The sequence below is a fragment of the Eubalaena glacialis genome, chromosome 5 (genome assembly GCF_028564815.1).
Source record: "Eubalaena glacialis isolate mEubGla1 chromosome 5, mEubGla1.1.hap2.+ XY, whole genome shotgun sequence".
Lineage (NCBI taxonomy): Eukaryota > Metazoa > Chordata > Mammalia > Artiodactyla > Balaenidae > Eubalaena > Eubalaena glacialis.
In genome coordinates, this window is record NC_083720.1 from 114,341,863 (window position 1) to 114,365,470 (window position 23,608).

Sequence of the window (23,608 nt, forward strand, 5' to 3'; positions counted from 1 at the left end):
ACAAGCAAGCTTTCTCTGAAAAAGACACCAAATAAAAAGTATAAAATGCATCTGAGCATTGTGGGCCTCCATGGTGGGACATGTTTTCCTTCCTTTTCTTTTTTTTTAATGTTATTGGAGTATAGTTGATTTAAAATGTTGTGTCAAGTTCAGGTGTACAGCAAAGTGATTCAGTTATACATAAACATATATCCAGTCTTTTTAAGATTCTTTTCCCATATATGTTATTACAGAGTATTGAGTAGAGTTCCCTGTGCTATACAGTAGGTCCTTGTTGGTTATCTACTTCATATATAGTAGTATGTGTATGTTAATCCCAAGCTCCTGATTTCTCCCTCCCCACCACGTTTCCCCTTTGGTAACCATAAGTTTGTTTTCAGTATCTGTAAGTCTGTTTCTGTTTTGTAAATAAGTTCATTTGTATCATTTTTAAAAATTAGATTCCACATATGAGTGATATCATATGATAGGCATGTTGTAATCTGATAGTAAATTGCAATTGCAGGGTGCTTCTCAAGGCAATGGGGTAAAACACAATGGTGCTTCACAGGTGCTTTCCAGAGCAGACTATTGTATGAAAGCCTTTTATCAGATGACCCTGCTCAAAATAAGCAAAAGAGACGTTTCTTAATGATCTTTCTACATAAGGCATTGTCACCTTTCGTCATCTGATGGCTGAAGAGAAAGGGTATACGAAACACAGGCACCACTTTACCTAAACTGCCCTTCGGTGCTTACCATCTGCCACTAACCTTCGCTGATTTTGCACTGAGCCTGCAACTATTTATTCGTCTTCAAGTATAATGTCAGAGAGAACGTACTAAGTGAACATATTCACTAAATAAAAAAGGTCAGCTGCATAGTACAACAGAGCTTACAGAGGAAACAGCAGTCCCTCCACCCCGGCTAGTCCTGCTCCCCAGAGAGAGTTCAGGTGCCTGGGCTATACACGTGGGGAGCCCTGTGACACACCTGATTCCAAAACCGAAACCAAAACCAGCAAACAAAAAGAAAACCCAAAAAGCTAGAAACGTGAAATTTCATCATTAGAGATGCTTATCTTTTCACTAACCAATTCCTCTCATTTCCCAGTGTTTTCTTTAAAATTCAGATAAGTTTTTGAGAAAACCACCGTAGATCCCTTTTCTCTCCGTGGCTAAGAACACACGGTGTGTGTTCCTGGAAGGGGGTTGGGTTGCTTGAGGGAGGAAGATATCGGTCTCTTGATAGAAAGGCGAGAGGCCTGTCTAGCACTTTACCTCCGGCTCATCTGGCCTTTTTCCTAAATAGCTGTCCAGTGAAGAGCAACCATACAGCAGACACGGTTCCCGGGGCTGGAGATAGATACAGAGCAGAGCAAAGGAGGACACAGGCAATAAGCAAATAGGTACAGGGAGGAAATCATGTCAGGTAAACTGTTTCAAAACCAAGTAAACTAGAGAAAGGGCAGAGCCCTTCAGAGCTCCCCCTGTGCCTTATGCAGGATGGTGTCCCAGTGGCACCGACTGGTCCACGCCAGCACCCCAGCGCCGAGGAGGTGGTCCATCCACTCGGCGTTAGTGCCCCCTGCATCAGCACAGTCATCCTCCTGCAGCCCAGCTGGGGCCTGGGGTGTCGGGTAACATCATGCGTTCCTGTTGTATTCCCGTTTTACCCCTGGCCACATCACAGTCAGGTGTCACAGATACTGAACAACTGATTTTTTAAAAAAGATGTCAGAGTTGAAGAGATAGACTACTTGACAGGTACATGCACCTATTTTTGTTGTTGTTGTTAAAGTATAGTTGATTTACATTATTATATTAGTTTCAGGTGTACAGCATAATGATTCAGTATTTTCATAGATTATACTCCATTACAAGTTATTACAAGATAATGGCTATAATTCCCCGTGTTGTACAATATATCTTTGCTGCTTATCTATTTTATACACAGTGGTTTTCATCTCTTAATCCCATATCCCTAATTTGCCCCTCCCCCCTTCCTTCTCCTCACTGGTAACCACTAGTTTGTTTTCTGTATCTGTGAGTCTGTTTCTGTTTTGCATGTAGATTCATTTGTATTATTTTTTAGATTCCACATATAAGTGATCTCATACAGTATTTGTCTTTCTCTGTCTGACTTATTTCACTAAGCATAATATTGTCTAGGTGATTCCATGTTGCTGCAAATGGCAGAATTTCATTCTTTTTTATGGCTGAGTAGTATTCCATTGTATATATTGGGTGGGCCGAAAACTGCCTTCGGTTTTTTAAGTAAAAATAAAAGACACATTTTTCATTTTCACCAAGAACTTTATTGAACAATGTATTCACCCTTTTGTTCCACTACCCCATCTGCCATTTTCCAGGCAACTTCATAATTCCATCTTCCCAAAACTTTTTATCTTTTTGAGCAAAGAACTGTTCCTGGTGCCTTTTATAGTCTTCCAGGGAATTGAAATTTTTTCCATTCAAAGAATTTTGTAAAGACTGAAATAAATGGAAATCCGAAGGTGCGATGTCTGATGAATATGGTGGATGAATCAGAACTTCCCAGCCAAGCTGTAACAGTTTTCACCTGGTCATCAAACAAACATGCGGTCTTGCATTATCCTGATGGAAGATTTTGCGTTTTCTGTTGACTAATTCTGGACGCTTTTCATCGAGTGCTGCTTTCAGTTGGTCTAATTGGGAGTAGCACTTATTGGAATTAATCATTTGGTTTTCCAGAAGGAGTTCATGATAGAGGACTCCCTTCCAGTCCCACCATACACACAACATCACCTTCTTTGGATGAAGATCGGCCTTTGGTGTGGTTGGTGGTGGTTCATTTCGCTTGCCCCACAATCTCTTCCGTTCCACGTTATTGTTCAGTATCCACTTTTCATCGCCCAGCACAACTTGTTTTAAAAACAGAACGTTTTCATTACTTTTCAGTAGAGAATCACATGAGGAAATATGGTCAAGAAGGTTTTCTTCGCTTAACTTATATGGAACCCAAACATCAAAGGAATTCACATAACCAAGCTGGTGCAAATGATTTTCAATGCTTGATTTGGATATTTTGAGTATATCAGCTATCTCCTGCACGGTATAATGTTGATTGTTGTTAATCATTGTTTTGATTTGATCACTATCAACTTCAACTGGTCTACCCAACTGTGGAGCATCGTCCAGCAACAAATCTCTAGCATGAAACTTTGCAAACCACTTATGACACGTTCGATCAGTCACAGCACTTTCTGCATACACCGCACAAATCTTTTTGTGTGTTTCAGTTACGTTTTTACCTTTCTTGAAATAATAAAGCATAATATGCCGAAAATGTTGCTTTTTTCTTCCATCTTCAATATTAAAATGGCTACACAAAAATTCACCAATTTTGATAAGTCTTTTTTTAAATGCATGCTGATATGACAGCTGTCACTATACAATCTAACAAAATTGTTGCGAATGAAGTTAAAGACATCCAAGTGCTACTAGAGCCATGTTGAGGAAAAATCTGAATGAACCTTTTGGCCCCCCCAATATATATCACATCTTCTTTATCCATTCATCTGTTGATGGACACTTGGGTTGCTTCCCTATCTTGGCTATTGTAAATAGTGCTGCTGTGAAGATTGGGGTACATGTATCTTTTTGAATTAGGATTTTCATTTTTTCTGGATACATACCCAGGAGTGGAATTGCTGGATCATGTGGTAGTTCTATTTTTAGTTTTTTGAGGAACCTCCAGACTGTTTTCCACAGTGGCTGTACCAATTTACATTCTCACCAATAGTGTAGGAGGGTGCCCTTTTCTCTACACCCTCTTCAACATTTGTTATTTGTAGACTTTTTGATGATGGCCATCTGACAGGTGTGAGGTGATATCTCATTGTGATTTTGATTTGCATTTCTCTAATAATTAGTGATATTGAGCATCTTTTCATGTGCCTGTTGGCCATGTCTATGTCTTCTTTGGAAAAATGTCTGTTCAGGTCCTCTGCCCATTTTTGGACTGGGTTATTTGTTTTTTGATATGGAGTTGTATGAGCTGTTTATGTATTTTGGATATTAACCACTTGTCATCCATATCATTTGCAAATATTTTCTCCCATTCCATAGGTTGTGCTTTCGTTTTGTAGGTGGTTTCCTTTGCTGTGCAAAAGCTTTTTGTAATTAGGTCCCATTTGTTTATTTTTGCTTTTATTTCTTTTGTATTAGGAGACAGATCTAAAAATATATTGCTACAATTTATGTCAAACAGTATTCTGCCTATGTTCTCTCCTAGGACTTTTATGGTTTCAGGTCTTACATTTAGGTCTTTAAACCATTTTGACTTTATTTTTGTATATGATGTGAGGGAATGTTTTAATTTCATTCTTTTACATGTAGCTGTCCAGTTTTCCCAGCACCACTTATTGAAGAGACTGTCTTTTCTCCATTGTATATTCTTGCCTCCTCATAGATTAATTGACCATAGGTGCTTGGGTTTATTTCTAGGCTCTCTATTCTCTTCCACTGATCTATGTGTCTCTTTTTGTGCCAATACTATGTTTCTATTATTCTGGCTTTGTAGTATAGTCTGAAGTCTGGGAGGGTTATGCTTCCAGCTTTGTTCTTTTTCTTCAGGATTGCTTTGGCAATTCTGGGTCTTTTATGGTTCCATATGAATTGCAGGATTAGTTGTTCTAGTTCTGTGAAAAATGTCATGGGTATTTTGAGAGGGATTGCATTAAACCTGTAGATTGCTTTAGGCAGTATTAATTCTTCCAATCCAAGAGGATGGGATATCTTTCCATTTCTTTGTATCATCTTCAATTTCCTTCATCAATGTTTTATAGTTTTCAGAGTATGGGTCTTTCACCTCCTTGGTTAAGTTTATTCTGAGGTATTTTCTTCTTTCTGATGCAATTTTAAACAGCATTTTTAAAAACTTTCTCTTTCTGATAGTTCATTATTAATGTATAGAAATGTAACAGATTTCTGTATATTAATCTTGTATCCTGCAACTTTGCTGAATTCGTTTATTAGTTCTAATAGTCTGGGGGTGGAGACTTTAGGGTTTTCTATATAAAGTATCATGTGATCTGCAAATAGTGACAGTTTTACTCTTTACTTCCAATTTCAATGCCAAAATACACCTTATTAATTTTGCTCCCAAAGGCTTCTTTCTGTGTAGGATTCTCCAGTCATCTTTAAAGCTAATAGGACTATCTTCATGAATAACAGCAAATTAAAGTCAATTGAATTATGATTTAACTCAGTAATTTTCAACCCAGCATAAACACTTAATGGACTCATCTAGGGAGCTTTAAAAACATCCTGTTGCTCAGGGCCACAACCTCGGATGTCCTCAAGTAACTGATTTGGGTGGAGCTTAAAAAACCAGATGATGCTGGTGCACAGTAAGTGCCGTGAACAACAATAGGTATGACTGATAATTAAACACAACTCCATGAGATTGTTTGGGCCACTCAAACCCATGGTTCTCCAAGTATAGCCCCCAGACCAGCAGCATCAGCATTTTGTTAGAAGTGAAAGTTCTTGGCCTCATCCTAGACCTGCTAAATCAGAAGCTCTGGGGGTGGCGCCCAGCCATGTGTGTGGGAGGAGCCCTCCCGATGATTCTGGAACACACTAATGCGGGTGGACTGCTGGTTCAGACCTCTAAGCCGTTCTGCCAGCGGTGACCTTTGCTGGAGACGTGGTTTTTAAGTTCCAGCACAATCTCTCTTATTAATAAGTCTCTTATTCAAACTTATTCGAATAATAAGGCATGATTATTACAGCTCTCTCTCAATATATCCCGGCCAGAGGCTGTCAGGGGTTCAAGGCTTCAGTGATGATTTTTAAACGATTGTGTTCTTGTGATAGAGTGGGCAGCTGCTGGGAGCTGGGATCCAAATCCCTGGCCTGATTCTCCTCCAGTTCACCAAGAAGGAACAGAGAGAAAGAGGGGTAGACAGGGGAGGGCCAGGAGTAGGCAGGGTCTGGAGCCCTGGTTCTTAACCTTGGCTGCACACTGAACTCTGTAAAAGATACTGAGGCCTGGGTTCACCCCAGGTATTCAGATGTAATGGTTTGTGTGTGTGCCCTGGGCATTGGGAGGGTTGAAAGGGCCCTAGGTGACTCTAATGTACGGCCAAGGCTAAGAAGCACTGGAGGACTTCTTGGTTTGGTTTGATCTCTTCCTTCTAACATGAATCTGACTCTTTGCTGCAGACAGAGGTACGGGGGAATGGAAAGTGGGCAGGCTTCTTGGGTTTGGTTTCTTGAGCATCCTGAAATCCATATTAAATCCAGTTTCTCCACCGAGCAGGACAGCATTTGAATACCTGACGCCTGCCGTGTTTTCTTCGTTTCACTACCTGAATTATAAGATGGTTTCAACAATCTGTGTACGGAGTCGACATAACAAGTGAAAGAATGGAGCGTCTGATTGAGGTCCAACATGCTTCCCGATATTCTGAGTTTAATAACATTCTCTCCTCATTGTTTTATTTTACACTGTAATATCAGTGTGGCAACCTTGCAGTTGCTATATAAGACTTTTATTTTAACTTTAAGAACTAGAGCTTGGTCGCACATTCGTTCCATTTTCAAAAAGAGAAGTCAGCTAGTTTGCTTCACCGAGAAACAGAGTCACTTCCACTGGGGGATGATGCTCGGAGTGGTGACAAAGGGGCGAGGTGCCCACCCAGTTGCTGAGCTGCCAGGCTCACCTCAAGCATTTTCCCTCTTTTCCCACTTATGAGGATCCCTCCCAGGGTCCCCGCCAGATGTGTGAAATACACATCCCAGCTGTGTTTGCATGGATATTGTCAATAGTCGTTTCTAAGTGACTCTCTACACTGTGCAGTTAATTATCTGGCCATTTTAGGATTTTAGGATTAAAAGTAAAGGGAAGTGTTGCAGCTTAATTTCATCGCTCACATGACCACTCCCATTATCTCCTATTAATGCTCCATTATCTGAGCAGAGAGAGAGAGCGTGAAAGGGAGAATCCCGGGAGGTTTGCACTGGGGTCACTGGAGAGAGCGTGACTAAGGCCCCTGGAGGGAAAAGGGGTCCCGGCAGACTCGCCCTCAAGCCCCTACACCAGTGCAGGCAGGGTTCAAAGCCACGCCCGCTGCCCTTCACACCGCCCTTCTGTTTTCAACGATGGCCCTCCTTCTTTCTTCTGCTTCTTGTCTTGTGCACTTCGCTGGCTGCTGCCCCTCTCTCCACTCTCACGCTTGGTCCTCTCTCTATTTCTGCAGCTTCTTCAGTTTTACCACCCCCTAACCCCTGGCTGCACCCCTTTTTCCATGAAATATGTCCACATTTAGATAAGAAGACAAAATGAAGACGTTATACCGGACAGATTAGTCTCCTGGGCAACAGAGAATAGATCAGTCTAGAGATGGGGAAACAGAGTGGGCAGAGGACGGAGGAAATAGCAAACTACCAACACCAGGCATGAGCGTGGGCCTTTGTGGAACACACAGCATTTTCACAGCTGGAATTCCCGTCCCCCTGGCGACTCACTCCTGGTTAGAGATGCTTGGCCTGCCCTGGTTTTCCGGCTCCCCCTTTGATGACATTTGATGCTCTTTGCACAAACTCTTGGGCTGATCCCCAACATTTTCAGCTTTTCCATCACAGACCCCCTGCGTACCCAGCCCTTCTCCAACTTAGTTTCTGCCAATTCTCATTGCACAGGGACTGGCTGGAGTGGTCTTGGAGCAGTTGTGAGGGCAGACCCCCCAAGAGCAGTTTGGTGCTGAACCCAACCTCCTCTCCCCAGTCTGGAGATACACTGCAGATGTGCAAGCTGACAGGTGTGCAGGGGCGATTGTGGCAGCATCATGGGAAACACAAAAGAAATAACCTACAAATACGAATACAAAAGAAATAACCTAAGTCCCCATCAATAGGAATAGGTTGTGATATATACAAATAATGGAAGGAAAAGGCAGCTCTCTGTATACAGACAAGGAATAATCTTCAAGATCTAATTTTAAGTGAAAAAAGCAAGGGGCAGCACAGTATATAAATTTTGCTACCATCTGTGTTCTAAAAGGGAAACAGGAAATGATACTTACACTTGTACATGCAGAGAGTTTTCTGGCAGAAACAGTGGTTACCTCTGGGGAGGAAAACTGAGTGGCTGGGGAAAGGGTGTCGTGAAATGTCCTCTCTGAGCTTAGTGCCATGTGTGTAGTGCCTGTTCAAAAAGTCTAATTAAAAACAAGATAAATGCTTTAGAACCAACATAGAGATGTGGAAATAGATGGGATCTTGGGTCTCATTCCTTAGTTGTACAGATTAGAACATTGAGCCCAAATTTCCATAACCACTAAGTGACTAGAACCCTCACCGTCACTGGCACCTATGCTCAAGGGAACACAGCTTCAAAACCCTACATATCACATGCACTCCTATGTTCACAGCAGCACTATTCACAATAGCCAAGATATGGAAGCAACCTCAATGTCTATCAACAGATGAATAGATAAAGACGATGTGGCATATATATACAATGGAATACTACTCAGCCATAAACAAGAATGAAATGCCATTTGCAGCAACATAGATGGACGTAGAGATTATCATATTAAGCGAAATAAGTCAGAAAAAGACAAATATCACATGATAGCACTTATATGTGGAATCTAAAATACAGCACAAATGGACTTATCTACAAAACAGAAACAGACTCACAGACATAGAGAACAGACTTGTGGTTGCCAAGGGCGAGGAGAGTGGGGGAGGGAAGTATTGGGATCTTGGGATTAGCAGATGCAAACTATTATATATAGGATGGATAAACAACAAAAGGAAAGGGAGGGTTTGAGGCGAGAGAGGCTCTTCCCAGGTCACTGTATAGCACGAGGAACTATACTGAATATCCTGTGATAAACCATAATGGAAAAGAATATGAAAAGAATATATATATATATTATATGTGTGTGTGTATATATATATATCTCTCTGAGTCACTTCGCTGTACAGCAGAAATGAACAACATTGCAAATCAACTGTACTTCAATAAAATTTAAAAAGAACTCTATGTATCAGTAGAGCTGACAGAGTAAATATCGGGGTTGTACCACAGGGCGAGACATTTGAGACTGTTTCTTTATTTGTATTGTGAACAATGAACTTGTTGTGAAGATAGTTAGATGGTGCATGTTTATCCTAGTACCTAGCATATACTATCAGCATCTGATAAATGACTGTTATTTGTTATTTGGAGCTATTATGGTCTTGTTTGGGAAGGGAGGGGTGTGAGGAAGGATGTCACAGGAGTGTGTGGAGATGAAGGCTTGCAGAATAAAGAAAAATAAAACACACACAGAGAACCCTTGACTCTCATTTATTTAAATAGTCACTAGAGAATCAGAGAGAGTAAATGATGGTTAACATGGAAAACATATGTTAGGGTGTGTGTAAGAGGGATATTGTGGAGAAAATTTCCAGTCCTTTTCACTCCAAAATGCCACTAAGAGCCACCTGTGACCAGCATTGTCCCTTGTACTGAGAAATAAATGTGCACAACCCAGGACCATCTGTGTGCTTCTCTCCATTTCTCTTTCATGCCTGATTGTCCAAACACCCTCATTATTCTTGCTAGCTTACTTCCTTTCCCATTTTCTCCTCTTCTGGGGCAACAGGTCAAGTGTGACTCAGAGCTCTGAGTGTTCTACTGGGAAATTGTTCGCCTTCCGTGGAGAGGCTGGAAAGATCCTGTTGTTCTGGGCAGCTCTGCTCACAGCTGCCTGGGCTGAGGAGCTTAGCAAGAGTCCAATGAGAGCCCCTCATTGCCTTTGTGCCAGAAATCCACCTTCCTGTAGTCTGAGGGGCAAGAACACAAGTTTCCCTCTCTTGGTTACCACTTCATGATTTGTAATCATTCCATTCCTGCCTGATGGGAAGGAAAATATTGTGTGAGGTTCCAAGCTCAGGTTCTGCAATCATCCCTCCTGGGTTTAAATCTTCACTCCCCTGTGATAGCTTTGTGGTTGTGTGCTAGTTGTATAAGCTCCCTGCCCAGTTTCTATCTGAAAAAATGGTGGGGACAAAATGAGATAATCTGGGTACAAGGCAGAGCACAGGGCTTGGCTCTTAGTAAATTATCTGAAAAGGTAACTTGAAATCATAGCAGCAGCTATAGCAGCAGCAGAAGTAAATAAACAGAAGAAATAAAAAGCAGGTCTGGTTATTGGAGGAAGGTCCATCAGCACTGACTTCAAGGAATAGGGCCATTGTCACCAACTGCATTGGTGTGTGTGCCACTGCTCCCACTGCCCACCCATCCCCCCCAAATGTATCCAGTCTTTGCTGGCCTGGGTTACCAGTGAAGAATGCTGTTTGGTCTCAGTAGTTCTGCAAGCAGGGTGATTTTAAGGAGGAGATTGTCCTGGTGGACAAATATCTTTTCCTGGTCCAGGGTGATACATGATATATCAAAGTTTTTAACAAGTGTGTGAATACGTTATTGACTTACCTTATTTCAAAGACATAAATATAGGGCAAAGTCACTTAACCCTGAAGGCAGAGGTCAATAAGTGGTAGATTTTTTTTTTAATACATTTTTTAAAAATTAATTAATTAATTAATTTATTTTTGGCTGTGTCGGGTCTTCGTTTCTGTGCGAGGGCTTTCTCTAGTTGCGGCAAGCGGGGGCCACTCTTCATCGCGGTGCGCGGGCCTCTCACTATCGCGGCCTCTCTTGTTGCGGAGCACAGGCTCCAGATGTGCAGGCTCAGTAGTTGTGGTGCACGGGCTTAGTTGCTCCGCGGCATGTAGGATCTTCCCAGACCAGGGCTCGAACCCGTGTCCTCTGCATTGGCAGGCAGATTCCTAACAACTGCGCCACCAGGGAAGCCCCTAGTGGTAGATATTTTTAAATCCTGCTTTCAGTATATACACGAGAAGAACACCAGTTACTTAGACTCTGCAGTTTGTAATTGATTCTGAGGGTTTGGGGTGGCATTGACAGATGTCATTACCAAGTGGATCCCCTGGTCTTTGGAGAAATTGCAGTGTTTATGTAACTGAAAAGTTAGACTGTGATCAAAGGAATACTTTTATAAATCATTGTCATGCAGTCATGTGGAGAGCTAAGGACTGAATTGACCCTGCCGTACCCAGCCAGTCACCCTCTGGGTGGTGGCCTAACGTGCCTGAACATGGCTTCAGGAAGTGGACATCTTCCTTTGCAGAGTAACGTTCACCTTAGAAAGAACTTTCACATAAATTATTCCATTGGATAAGTTGTCTGTAGCCTCAGCTCATATGCTGGTTTTCTCATTGGACCCCACCTGAATGATAGGCAACACTGTACCACGATGGGAAGAAAACCTGGGCTCTCCTGACCATGGTCACTACAGAGCCAGGTGAGGAAAGATTTTTCAAATAATCATCTAGCTACTAGTCTTTTCCTATCCTGTGATGAGCCACGGATGTTTTCCAACACAGTCTGAAGTCCCAACAGAATAAACCTGCGTATAGCTTATTAATAGGGAAAGTTCTAAAGATGCATGTTATTCAATAAATTTAAATATTGGTACAGTTGCCTTAGTTTCTAAGGGAACTTCCCCTTGAGAATTTCACTTTACAAATGAGATACACATTATATTTTTATTTAGAGTCCAGGAGGATTTCTGTAGGATCATTTCAGAGGCGACTTAGTTCTCTGCAGAACTGAGGCCTGACACTGACATCTGATCAGTCACCCTGATTTCAAAGAATTCTTTTCCATTGGTAGGTTAACTTTCATAAAAAAAAAAAAAAAAAATTAGGACATGGTGCAATCCTTTTACCTAAAAGTGTTACGTGGCAAGTGCTTAACTCTCAGTAAAAGGGAATTTAGATTTATTCAGAAATGTTATTACAATACCCTATAGGATAACTTGGAATATCGCCCTTGACACAATAAAGCTTCTCAACGCCCTTGGCTTAAGTGCGTCTAAACTGCCTGCCTTTGTGGGAGATTTATCTCTGGGCTCTGATCCATGTTCAATATACTCCCAGGTTGAGCTCCATTTATGTTCGATCAATAATATTCTGTGTCACACTGAACTGGAAGACCAAAGCCAGTGGATCAAGTTTATCACTGGATGCATGTAGGATAAATTTCAAATCATTGAAAACATACCATACTAACTTTGTCTCCATGACAATCTCAATTTTGTGCGTGTTCCCACAGAAATGGAGGAAACAGAACTGTCAGCAGAAATGTCCGGAGACATGCAAAACCCGGAGGAAGGGGCTACGGCTCCAAGCACATTTGCTGCGGTGACCACAGAAATATTCACTGCCAGTATGACTTCTACCCTTATTGATGAAGATGCAGGCCAATTAGAGTTTATATTAATGGTGTTGATCCCGTTGATTGTATTGGCCGTCCTACTTTTATCCGTGATACTCTTTGTAATATACCATAAAAGAAAAAGGAATAAACAAGGTAAATATTTTGCCTGTTCCCATTTCCAGACAACTGCTTCATATGTTAATGAATAACTGATAAAACACAATACTTTTTGCTTCCACACAGAGCCCTCTAGCCAAGGATCTCAGAGCGCTTTACAGACACGTAAGTATTATCCTAACACCTGCCTGGAGCTGGGATGCTGTGGGAAAAGAAACCGAGAGGTTTTTAAGTGAAGCAACTACATAAAATAATACGTGATGAATGACTTGTTTCAATGAAGTTTTCCAGAGTTTAGAAATGCCATATTCCTTCCTATTTAAAAAAAAAAAAAGAAGAGAGAATGCTTTCAGCCTAAATTGAAAATTAAAATACACAGCTGCCATCTCTGTATCTAATCTAGATGAGGGCCCTGTGTAATTTTGGCCAATAGGTCAACGTAACATTTCCCGACCATTGGAGGAAACGGTTAGGCTGGTGAAGCTGTGGGTCAGATTGGGGGCAGGGTGGGAAGGCTGGAGTCCTTGGGCTCTTCGCCACAAGAAGAGGATTCTTCCATCTGTGCTTTGTCACAGATACTGTTTTCTCCCCCATGCCCCATCCCCATTTAATCTTGAAATGGCCTGGGTGAAGCATGGTTCCTATTCCTATTAAAGCTATGCTAACTTTTAGAATGAAATTCCTGATTGGCTAAAGATGACTATCATCAATGGAAAACTAATCTGATAGAACATTCCCGGGGTCAGAGATACACTCCGAGAGGATTCACTTCCAATGCCAGGACTATCAAATACTAGGTGTCAGGATAGTTCTGAGTCCAAAGCAGACTTGGTTTCTTTTGGCTTGTGCTGGTAAAAGTGACTTCAATTAGATTTTCAAGTTGAAGCCTTTAGGCATTCCAAAAATCACTCAAGGGTGATAAGATACATATTTATATGTGCATACAAAACTCACTCTGTGTCCTTCACATCCACTAACAGGGCACCTCTGGCTTTGAGATCATGCCCTTGGCCTGCGGGCCCCCTCACCATCCTTGTACCAGGAGAGGCTTTAAGCTCTCTTGGAGCTGTAAATGGTAATTTTCCATTATGCCAGCAGGTAGGGCAAATGCGAGCTGGGAAGGAAGCACTGAAGAGCATTACCTTTCATGGCAGGGTAGTAGGTTCCAAGAAAGTAGAAAATACACATGTTTCTCCACTGCTTGCAATTTCAGGGTGACCTAATAACAGTCATCACGTGGGAGCTCCTTTGTAAGCTAGAGAAAGAGAAAAAGCAAACAGAGCTGCCTGGACCCGTTTTTTTTTTTTAAGTAGGGAAAGTAAGAATTTCCTGCCCAAACCCTAGCCTATAGCTGATCTTACCTAATGGAGTCATGGGGTCAGGGGGAGGTCGGGGTTGACTAGTCAAATGGTCATGCTCTGAAGCTCTAAATCCAGAAAGGGACTTTTCACTGAACTTTATTTGGAGAATCTCAAAATTCAAAAGCCATTCACAAGTGAGAACTGACCTCAGACACGGTCCAGGCAGTATTTGCTGTTCCCTTTCCTGATGCCTCCATGCCTGATTGATGCTATCTCTTCTGTCTGGAATTTCCTTCTTGGTTGCTTGGCAAACTGCCACCCCCTTCTTCAATGCCCAGTTCTAAAGTTTTTATGAAGAGTTGAGTTATCACACCCCAGGCAAAATTAATCACCACCTCTTGACTGTTCACACTTATTGTGCACAGTATTTACACTGGCATAAGTTGGTGACTTGCCTTTTTTTGGTCTTTCTTACTAGGTTATGTTCTCTTTAAAGTCCAAGAGAACTAAGAACTTGTCTTATTTATCTTGTTGAATAGTGTGGCGAGGACAGACTTTGGAATACTCTGCCTAGTTGGCTTTTGCCTTTCCTAGCTCTATGACCTCTGCTTCAGTTTCCTCATCTGTCAAATGGGCAAACTCAGCACCTACCTCATAGAGTTGTTGCATGAATTAAGTGGATTCATCTATTTAAAGCACTTAGAAAAAACAGTACCCAGCATGTTGTGTCAGCTAATTATTATTACCCCTTTTATCTAACAGAATGGCTAGCTCAACACATATATTAGCTGCTCAATATATGTGTTGCAGGAATGAGTTGATGAAAGAATGTGAGAACTTTTTTAGAGAACACTTATTCTCAGAGGTAAAAGTAAATTTGCACATTATTCTTAATACAAATTGGCATATCGTTTTTACTTTAAATATGCCTCACTTTAAGAAAACACAAATGGAAAACTTAGAATTTCAAAGCAACTGCTTATCACCAAAGTTTTTGGTAAGGAGCGCTTTATTGGAATATTTTCTTTTACTTGCCACTCCTTTAATATAGATTCAGATGGTTAACTGATGAATCTCTCTTCAGACAGACTGACAGCTAAAAGGTTCACAACCACTGCCCACTGAAGTCCCCCCATTCATATTTAGCATTACAATGCAAGTCAGTAAAAGGAGAATATATTTAAATTAACGGAATTTGATTTAGATATATTTTTAATTTATTTTTCCAGGAAAAATAAAACTGTCATACTGGGTCAGACCAGCATTTTGCTTGGAAAGTTCCCAAAGGAATGTTTTGTGGGAGGGCATGGGTGATGTCTCCGGTTAGGAATAGACACATTGTTTCTGTCCTCAGGTGAATAGAGCCTGCTGTATTCTTCCACACCAAGAAATGTCTTTAAATTTGACAACTGGGGAGCACTTGGCCAATATTTGTAGAAAGAACACTTCACCTGTTTGGAAATTACCTTTTTTCTTTGGGCCTGTCCGTTCCTTGTCCAGGAAAGGGAAGGCTGTGTAGTGACTTAATGTGCTATTGTCCTTCTCCCTAGACTTGCAGGCATTAGATTTGCGGTTGTTATTATTTAACATTTATTAGGTGTCCTGATGTGCTGCATCTCTGGTAAAGAGCTGCAGGGGAAACAGCTGGCAGTAAAGCAGCCCTTTAAACAGGCTTTAACTACAGGACACCTGGCTGGGCTCAATCTCCAGAAAGACACTCTCTTGCTCACTGTTCAGCACAGAAACCAGATAAGCAAGCCGGTGTCCTGCTGGGTCCCCCGTCCCCACCCCTACCCTGCAATCCTACAGTCAAGTGCACCCGGGAGTCTAGCCGGCAAGGGGGCTTCGTGGGGCTAAGTGGGTGTCAGGGGGGAACTGAAGGAGGCGGAGGGAGTGGGGAGGCCGACAGGAAGTGGCAGGGCTGTGGGAGGGAAAATGGAATCAAGTGCGGGTCGGGGGTTGTGCGAGACCTGCGTCTGCCTCCCGGTGCAGAAGGAGTAGGTGGCTATTAATAAAGAGACAGAAGCCAGGTGGAGTGGAGCGGGCAGGGCCTGATCGCTGAGGACGGGTAATTGGTCTCCCTCCCAGTTTAATGCTCGGCTCCGGGGCGCTCTCCCAGATGTTTTCCCGTTGCCGTGGCGACTGGGGCAGGGGTAATGGCTGTGGAGCAGGGGAGACGAGGCCACAGGAGGCTTTTTGCTGTCTTTGAATACTGATTACAGGAGCTTCACGTTTGGTGCATCTGGAGCACTTTTGTAATGGGTTTTTAAACTTTTCTATCATCCGCATGCAGGGCTAGATTTGGCTCACCGCGAAGCCTGCGGGCACCCAGATTAGAAAGATAAATCCCCTCCCTCTACAGTGGGGCTGTGAGGGGTTATTAAGCAGGGAAAGAGGGAGGGGGAGACGGGAGGGACAAAACAGGGGCATTTTTATGGGTCACCTGTAAGGGAGGTTCAGCTGTATAGGGGCTTTATTTATAGTAAAATCCCTTAAGGAAATAGCCTGTACATTTTAGATGAAAAATGCGTGGATATAAAATGAGATGAGCGTACTCCCCTTTCCCCAATTTAAGTGTCTGAGGAGTCAGGCACCTGTGGGAAGCTTCAGATTCCTACCGAGAGGCAGGAGGACACAACCTACAGCCCCTCGAAGGGAAGCAGTGATGGCATGAAACTGACATATGAGCCCAACTTTCCTGGGTTAGCGGTGCCATTAAAGCTTGCCAACCCGCAGGAAATTACAGCAGCTCCCGGCTGCCAGGAGCTCAGTTCCAGGTGCCTGCTGGTTGTGTCCCCTCGCTGAGGACCTGCACCTCTGCCTGCCAGACAAAGGAGGCCTCTGATGGCTAAGGATCGAGACCATTTGACTATTCGGTGGACCTCTACAAAGTGGTTTGCTTCTCAATGGTTTTCACATCGTAAAAGGTGCAGTGAGGCTCTCTGGCCATCATTGCCTCGTTTCTCTGGGTGCATTGGTTCCCCTGCCAAACAAAACAGAGTTTGAGCACTGGGCCCTAATTTTTGCCCGTGTTCATCTAGAGTCTGGTCAGCATTCGAGCCATTTTGCAAACTGTTACCTGACTCACCTCAACTAACAGCAACAAAAAGCAGGCTTGTTGGAAGTTTCACTATTATGAGAATGCTAAATCCAAAACATTGGGCACGAATTTAACCCCAGGGCTGGACAATCCAGATTAAGACCTATTCATTTATTCAATAAATATTTACGGGGTGTTTGTCAGGTACCGTGCAAGCTGGATGGGGTAGGGCTGGGGGATGCCACCATGAACAAGGCAGACATGATCCCCGTCCTTTGGCAGCTATGGTCTAGTGGGAGTGACAGTCAAAAAAGAGTTAAACAGAGAAACTGATCAATGACAAATTGTGGCAGACACTATGAAGGAGCACACGAGGAGCTGAGCTGGGAAGCAGTAGGAAAGATGGGCCTTCCTTCAGACAGAGGAGGTAGGGGAGGCCTCTCTGAGGAAAGAGTATAAGCTGATGTAACTGGGCAAAGGGCTCGAGTGCCCGCGGTGCAGGAAGCCAGGCTCTGAAAGAGCAAAGGAAGCCAGAGTTTGCAGCAAAGGAAGGATTTATTGCAGGGCGCCAAGCAAGGGGGTGGGAGACAAGCCTCAGATCCACTCCAACTTGATCATTGAGGTAGGGGTGTTTTTAAAGAAGAACAAAGAAGCTGCGATTAATCATAGTCTTGTGTCATTTCTGTGACATTTCTTAATCGTGATTCTAGGAGTCAAGACGTTTCTGGTTTACGATTCTCTGGCCAGGTGGTCCATGGCTGGGGGTCTGTGAGCACCACTTGCCCTGGAGAAAAAACCTGAGTTTGTGCTTTAATGATGAGATCTACAACAGCAATTTTAGTACATTAACGATGTTATCGATAACAGCAGTTTTAGTCATCTGACTCTGGTTGATTAGTGTTCAGTTAGCACAGGACTGAGGTCAGAGGGAACAAGAAGGGGGATGAAGATTTGTATAGAGAGATTAATCATAAACTTGGTAGGGGACCTTCTGTTTTAGGGGGGACTTGGTTTCACTGAGACCAGAAGGGTGTGAGAGATCCACCCACACAAAGAGCAGGGCGAGAGGAGAGTTCCAGGGGAAGCCCGTGATTGATACCCCACGTCCTACTCCGGGACAAAGGGACAGTGTCACGTTTGGTTTGGTGTGTTGCAAGGAGATGAGACAGCAGTGGTTTGAACCGGCACATGTGGGGGCCCAGGAACAAGCCCTTTTTTCAACTCCTCCTTTCTCCCTCTTACCACTGTTTTCCTCTTCCTATGGATAAAAATAGTCAAGAGGGATGGACATCCGCTGTGAAGTGAGCGCTCTCAGAGGACCACCAGATCTAAAAGAACAGATTTCACGTGGATGGGACCTCATTTCAATATGGCAGTCTGCCCTTGTTTGACATAGAGGTTAACTATTGCTCCTTTCAAAACCGTTATCTACTTGAAGTCATTTCCTCTCTTTGTTGAGGAGATTTCAGCTGTTGTGGAAATAAAAAGTTGTTACACACACTGAACGCTAACATGACTTTTCTATTTACTCTCTTTCAGATCACCTGGGAAGTGAAAACATGAAAGTGTAAGTTCCCCACTGCGTCCAGTCCAGCTCGGGATGGGCCAGGATGTCGGGGGATGAACAGATTAGAGAGCCGGCTTTTCAAGAGTTTTGGGTTTGACACCCCTTACGGGGACCTTTGGCTTCCCCAGCCCCAGGAGGATGTGCCAGAGTGCCCACACTTCACCCTAGGGGAGATCTGAGAGGAGGGCAAGGTCCTTTGTTCAGAAAAGAACTTTTTTTCTGACTGCTACTGATTCCAAATGCATTGTTGGTTGAGTATGCTGACGCTGGGTGTATTTCAAGGACATCCGTTCATTTATTCTGATTAAAAATTTTATCTCCAGGGAAGAGACTTTAGCTGGTATTAAGGGAGGGGAGCCCTGGTAGAAGCCTGAGGTTTGTATGTTGAGAAGTAGAGCGTGGTGGGGAGAGGGGGCGAGAAGAGGAATGGAGGTGGCGGGAGGGGTGGAGGAGAGAGAGGAAGAGAGGATGCCACCCGGAGGAGTGGCCTGGGGCGATGTCACCACCACCTCTGCCCCCCCTCCCCGGTTGTTTGGACACTAGGCTGGCTTCCTCTGCAGGGTGGCGCCTACGCAGCGCAGCGGTCAGAGCAGGTGGTCCCCTCCCCCAACCCCACCTACATTAACCTGGGCTTCTCCCCTGAACTGCGCGCTGAGCCCCGGCCAGGGAGGACGGTGGATTTTTTAGCACAAGGGCTCCATTTCTTCAAGGCAGGAAAGCCTGGGAATGGAAGGGCGAGGTGATGAAAGTAGCCTGTTGACCGTGGCCTCTGGACCTGGAGCACTGATCAGAAACCCCCAAAGAAAGGGAAGTGAAATTGAGCAAGGCTAAAATGCTAAATGTGGCAACTCCCCGGAGGAGTCTCGGGCTTGGTACCTTCCGGGGGAGCAGAGTCTCCTGGGCTGCCTTTCAGCCCATCATCAGTAATGGATGAAGGTTTATTTTCGTTTTTGCCTTTTTTCCTATTAGAGTTTGGTCCTCTGGAATAGGGCAAACCCCCAGCCTACCCTGGAGTGTAAGACACTGTATCAAGTTCATCTTCCTTACAGTCAACGGTCAACATCCTAGGTGCTCCTCAAACAAAATTCAGCACATCACACATGTTGATTTTGTTTTTTGTTTTGTTTTTTCCAACAAGCTCTTTATTTTCTCTCTCCAGCCCTATTTTTGAGGAAGACACACCCTCTGTGATGGAAATAGAAATGGAAGAGCTTGATAGGTGGATGAACAGCATGAATAGAAATGGTATGTGGTGTGGAATAACCTAAGGTGGTTTTTTCTGTGCTCTCTGGTAAGAGAAGGCTGCCCCCGCTTTGTAACTATTCCATGAGTCCTGGAGGGACCCTGTGAGCCCACCCACATTACATCTGGCACATGCATGAAGTAAGCGGGGGGTCTGACCATCCTTAAATATGCAGTTTAATTATTGCATCAATTGTTGCCACTCTTTTGTATTTTTGCACAAGTTTTTCAAATGGCCTTTTTCTTCTTGAAAATGATCTTATTTTCGAGCAAGGAAATCTCTTGAAACCAAACTATCTGGAAAAATTTACCATCTGGCATTACCTGATATATTATAGAATCTAGAGATCTGTGATTTTAATCTGTATATAAATATAAAACTTTATCAAATATGGTTTACATAGATCTGTCTGTCTAGTAGGCACTAGCCATATATGTCTATTTAACTTAAAATTTAAAAAATTAAATGAAATTTAAAATTTTGTTCCTTACTCACTCCAGCCACATTTTGAGGGCTCAGTAGCCACCTGTGGCTAACAGCTATTATATCAGACAGTGCAAATCTAGAACACTCCCTTCACTGTAGAAAGTTCTACTGGACAGCACTAATAGAGATAGTAATATAAATATCCAATTATAACTTAATTTCCAATTGATATCTGGCAATAATTGTAGTATATGTCCCTTACTTTTCATTAAATCAATATTTAGATTTAAAAATGATGACAGCTGTTTTTTGTATTTTTGATTCTGTTAAAAAATCAATAAATTATTTTAATGCTCATGCTAAATTAATACAATCTACTATTTATATTATCATATCACTTGTATTTTTAACATTTATCTTAAAGAAAATACCCTGGGAGCTGTCAGATTCAACAATCTACAATGGAGTTCTCAAATCCAGAGGCTTGGTGTTAGAATTTTTGTACCAGAGGCTCATCAAGATGAGCTTTCCAAAAGATGAGAACCATTTAACTAAATTGTACAATTTTGAACAGTTTTTCGTAGTCCAGTATTGAGGGAAGAATGGTTCTGTAAAGCATTTGAGGATAGGGGTGGGTCATTGAGATAACCCTTAAAGTAGTTTCATTTTGTTGTTTTTAGTTTATAAAAATAATATACATACACAGTAGAATTTGGAAAATGCAAAAAAAAAAAAAAAAGAAGAAGAAGAAAAGTGTTCCACCACCCAGAACCAATCTCTCTTAATATTTTGGTGTATTTCCTTTTGTGACTGAGATAATTGTAATATAAAATCATGATCCTGTTACACTCACTAAAACCAGAAATCTGGAAAAAGGCATTTCCATTTGACAACTAAAGCAGAGAGTGGTTTTGACACATAGGTGATAGATCCAATTGATTTTTCTCCCCCTTGAAAACAGCAGTCGTGTAATAGGAGAGAATTCTGATGACTTTAAGAAGGTCGGCTGTTCCCCACTTTACCTGCTTCTTTTCTGTTGTGCCTCCGGACTGAAATCATTCTGCAGACACAACAGGACCTTGGGTGAAGCCGTTTTATTCCAGTGTCTACCCTGATCCATGCAGATTCTAGCCTTTGGAGCCCCAGTGGTGTTCTTCAGGGACTGAATAACCAAGCAGTGATGAATTGTGCCCTTTCCAACGGGGCCAGAGGCACGTTGAAGTCTTGTATCTGTGCTGTTAGTGCTTTTTCCATTTCAAGAGCCTTGCCATCATTAATCTTTTAACCTCTGAAACTCCCTGGTGAGGCCATTTCTGCACAACTAACCATACAGATCAGAGAAATGTGATGCTCAACTGCACGAGTTTTGTGGATAAAAAACAGAATTTTAGTGACTAACAATGAGCTTGCTTTTATTCTGTCCTAGCCAACTATGAGTGTTTACCTACTTTAGAGGAAGAAAAGGAACCAAACCACAGCAACCCAAGGTACTTCTAATTTCTACCACAGATTATATATGGTTGGGAGGGGGAGATTGGAGACCACAGTTGAGGACTTTTGCTCACCTTCTCTGTGCCTATAAATTTTTTTTTTAAGATTTCTTTATTATTCATTTATTTATTTTATTATTTTTGGCCGCGTCGGGTCTTAGTTGCCGGCACACGGGCTCTTTGTTGTGGTACGCGGGCTTCTTACTAGTTGTGGTGTGCGGGTTTTCTCTTCTGTATTTCAGGGCGCCAGCTCAGTAGTTGTGGCGTGCGGGCTTAGCTGCCCCGCGGCATGTGGGGATCTTAGTTCCCTGACCAGGGATGGAACCCACATCCCCTGCATTGGAAGGCAGATTCTTTACCACTGGACCACCAGGGAAGTCCCTGTGCCTATAAATTTTATGTGACAATTTTCATGGGTGTATGGAGAAACGGAAGTGTGAGTTATGGAAAATAGAAAGGTACAAAGTAAATATCCTAGTGACTCTTTATCTTTAGAAATAAATTAGTAGTGACATTTTTTTGCCCTTCTAAAGAGACACTGTTGAGTCGGCTTCTGTTTTAGTCCTAAAACTTTCTGATTATGACAAACTCTAGGTTTGTTTACCTTGGATGAGTAGCTGTTTGGTAAGGAAAACTGATGGAGGTGACAATCTCAAAGGGGTAACTGTAAACAAGAGTAAGTAAAATGAACATAAACAAAACAAAAGAAAACCCCGCCTGAATTGGATTGTTATATGAGAGAAATTAAATGAGAATTTTTAAAAACCTATATTCCATTCTACCACTAGGTGGCTCTGCTTAATAGAAAATTTTAGTGCCCTGGGGCCTGTGCGTCCTTTAGCCTTCCACAATCTTGTTTAAATTATATTATCTTTTGTGAGGATAGAAATTACCGTGTCTGGGTGTTTTTGATCAGAGAATCCTTTGGTCAGGACCTGGGACATGCTCGCAGGAAATAGGATTGATGATTCAGTAAGTCAGGGACTTGCTCCACAGAGCACTGCTGTGATTTGGGGGGCACACAATTGCTGATGGGGTGACTCCGAGATGACCAACGAGTAGGGAACTTGACTGAGCCTGTAACTGAGATATTACACTTCTGTCGGAATAAACAAAATAAACTTTCAAAGCAGGATAAAGACCACCCACCGTCTCTCCTTCCAAGTTAACCAGAGGTCCTGCACCAGTCACCTTAAACGTTTCCAGAGTGCAGTCACTTGTCATAAGCAGTTCCTGAAGCCAGAGCATTGCAAGGAAAGACTGATTATTAGACAGTGATTGAGGCAGTCAGATGTTTGTCTTCCGGACCCTTGTTCTGCTTCTTCCCCTAAGCCTTACCTAAGAAGTCATGCCACCACAATCTTACTGAGGTGAACCTCCGCTCTGATGCAGAATATGCATCTTATTGTAGATGTCAGTCATTGTTACCTCTGCAGGTACTTGCATGTTAGAATTCATCACTGGTTCAGAAAAGAGTCTATCCTATTTAAAAGAGATATCAGGCATTAACAAGCAGATGAAAGAAAAAAAGAATGCTAGTGGGAGTATCACAGAGGACATTACGAAGGAATTATTTCCTTTGCATTTTTACCTAAAAATGAACATCTATGTGTGTCCAGTTTAGGGCTCAGATCACCCCCCCAAAACCTTATAAATATCTTATTACTGTATCTCTGATGTGCACCCTCAAAAGATGTGAGATGTCATTGGTTTTTATATACCTGCCTCTTGTTCCTTGAAATTATTGGCAACATAGAAGAAGCTTAACGTTAGAGAATTGTATGGTGCTAAAAGCTTCTTAGAAATCATGTTTTTGAAATGCTGAGAGGCTGGTCTCTGAAATAAGCTCTACCACATTTCTGCCTTTAAGGCAAAAAGCCTTAACCTATTTGGAGAGCTGCTTTATGCTAAATTATTGATTTTAAAGGGAATGTCTACATTCCTTTGTTGGTCTGGTTTTAATTCACAGGACAACTGTCAGGCTGTCACCTCATTCCCTCTTGATGAAGCCAGGACCAGGGTTATAGAACCAAGAGTGGCGAGTCCCCAGTCTTTGGTGCTGATGACACTGTCTGATTACTTCAAAGGGTATCATGATATTGCAGAGCAAATTTAATTTTTATTCACTAAAAACTCAGAAAAGTACAAAGCACTTAGAAC

The 23,608-nt window shown here is 42.5% G+C and overlaps 1 protein-coding gene across 1 annotated transcript in view; it reads left to right on the plus strand.

The window, feature by feature from the left end:
- TMEM154 (transmembrane protein 154) overlaps positions 1-23,608 on the plus strand; it is a 43,541-nt gene that overhangs the window by 10,252 nt on the left and 9,681 nt on the right. Inside the window, exons 2-6 of the mRNA XM_061191601.1 lie at positions 12,160-12,417; positions 12,508-12,546; positions 18,262-18,289; positions 19,449-19,534; positions 21,385-21,445. Coding sequence (XP_061047584.1) covers positions 12,160-12,417; positions 12,508-12,546; positions 18,262-18,289; positions 19,449-19,534; positions 21,385-21,445 — 472 coding nt within the window. The remainder of the gene's footprint in view (positions 1-12,159; positions 12,418-12,507; positions 12,547-18,261; positions 18,290-19,448; positions 19,535-21,384; positions 21,446-23,608) is intronic.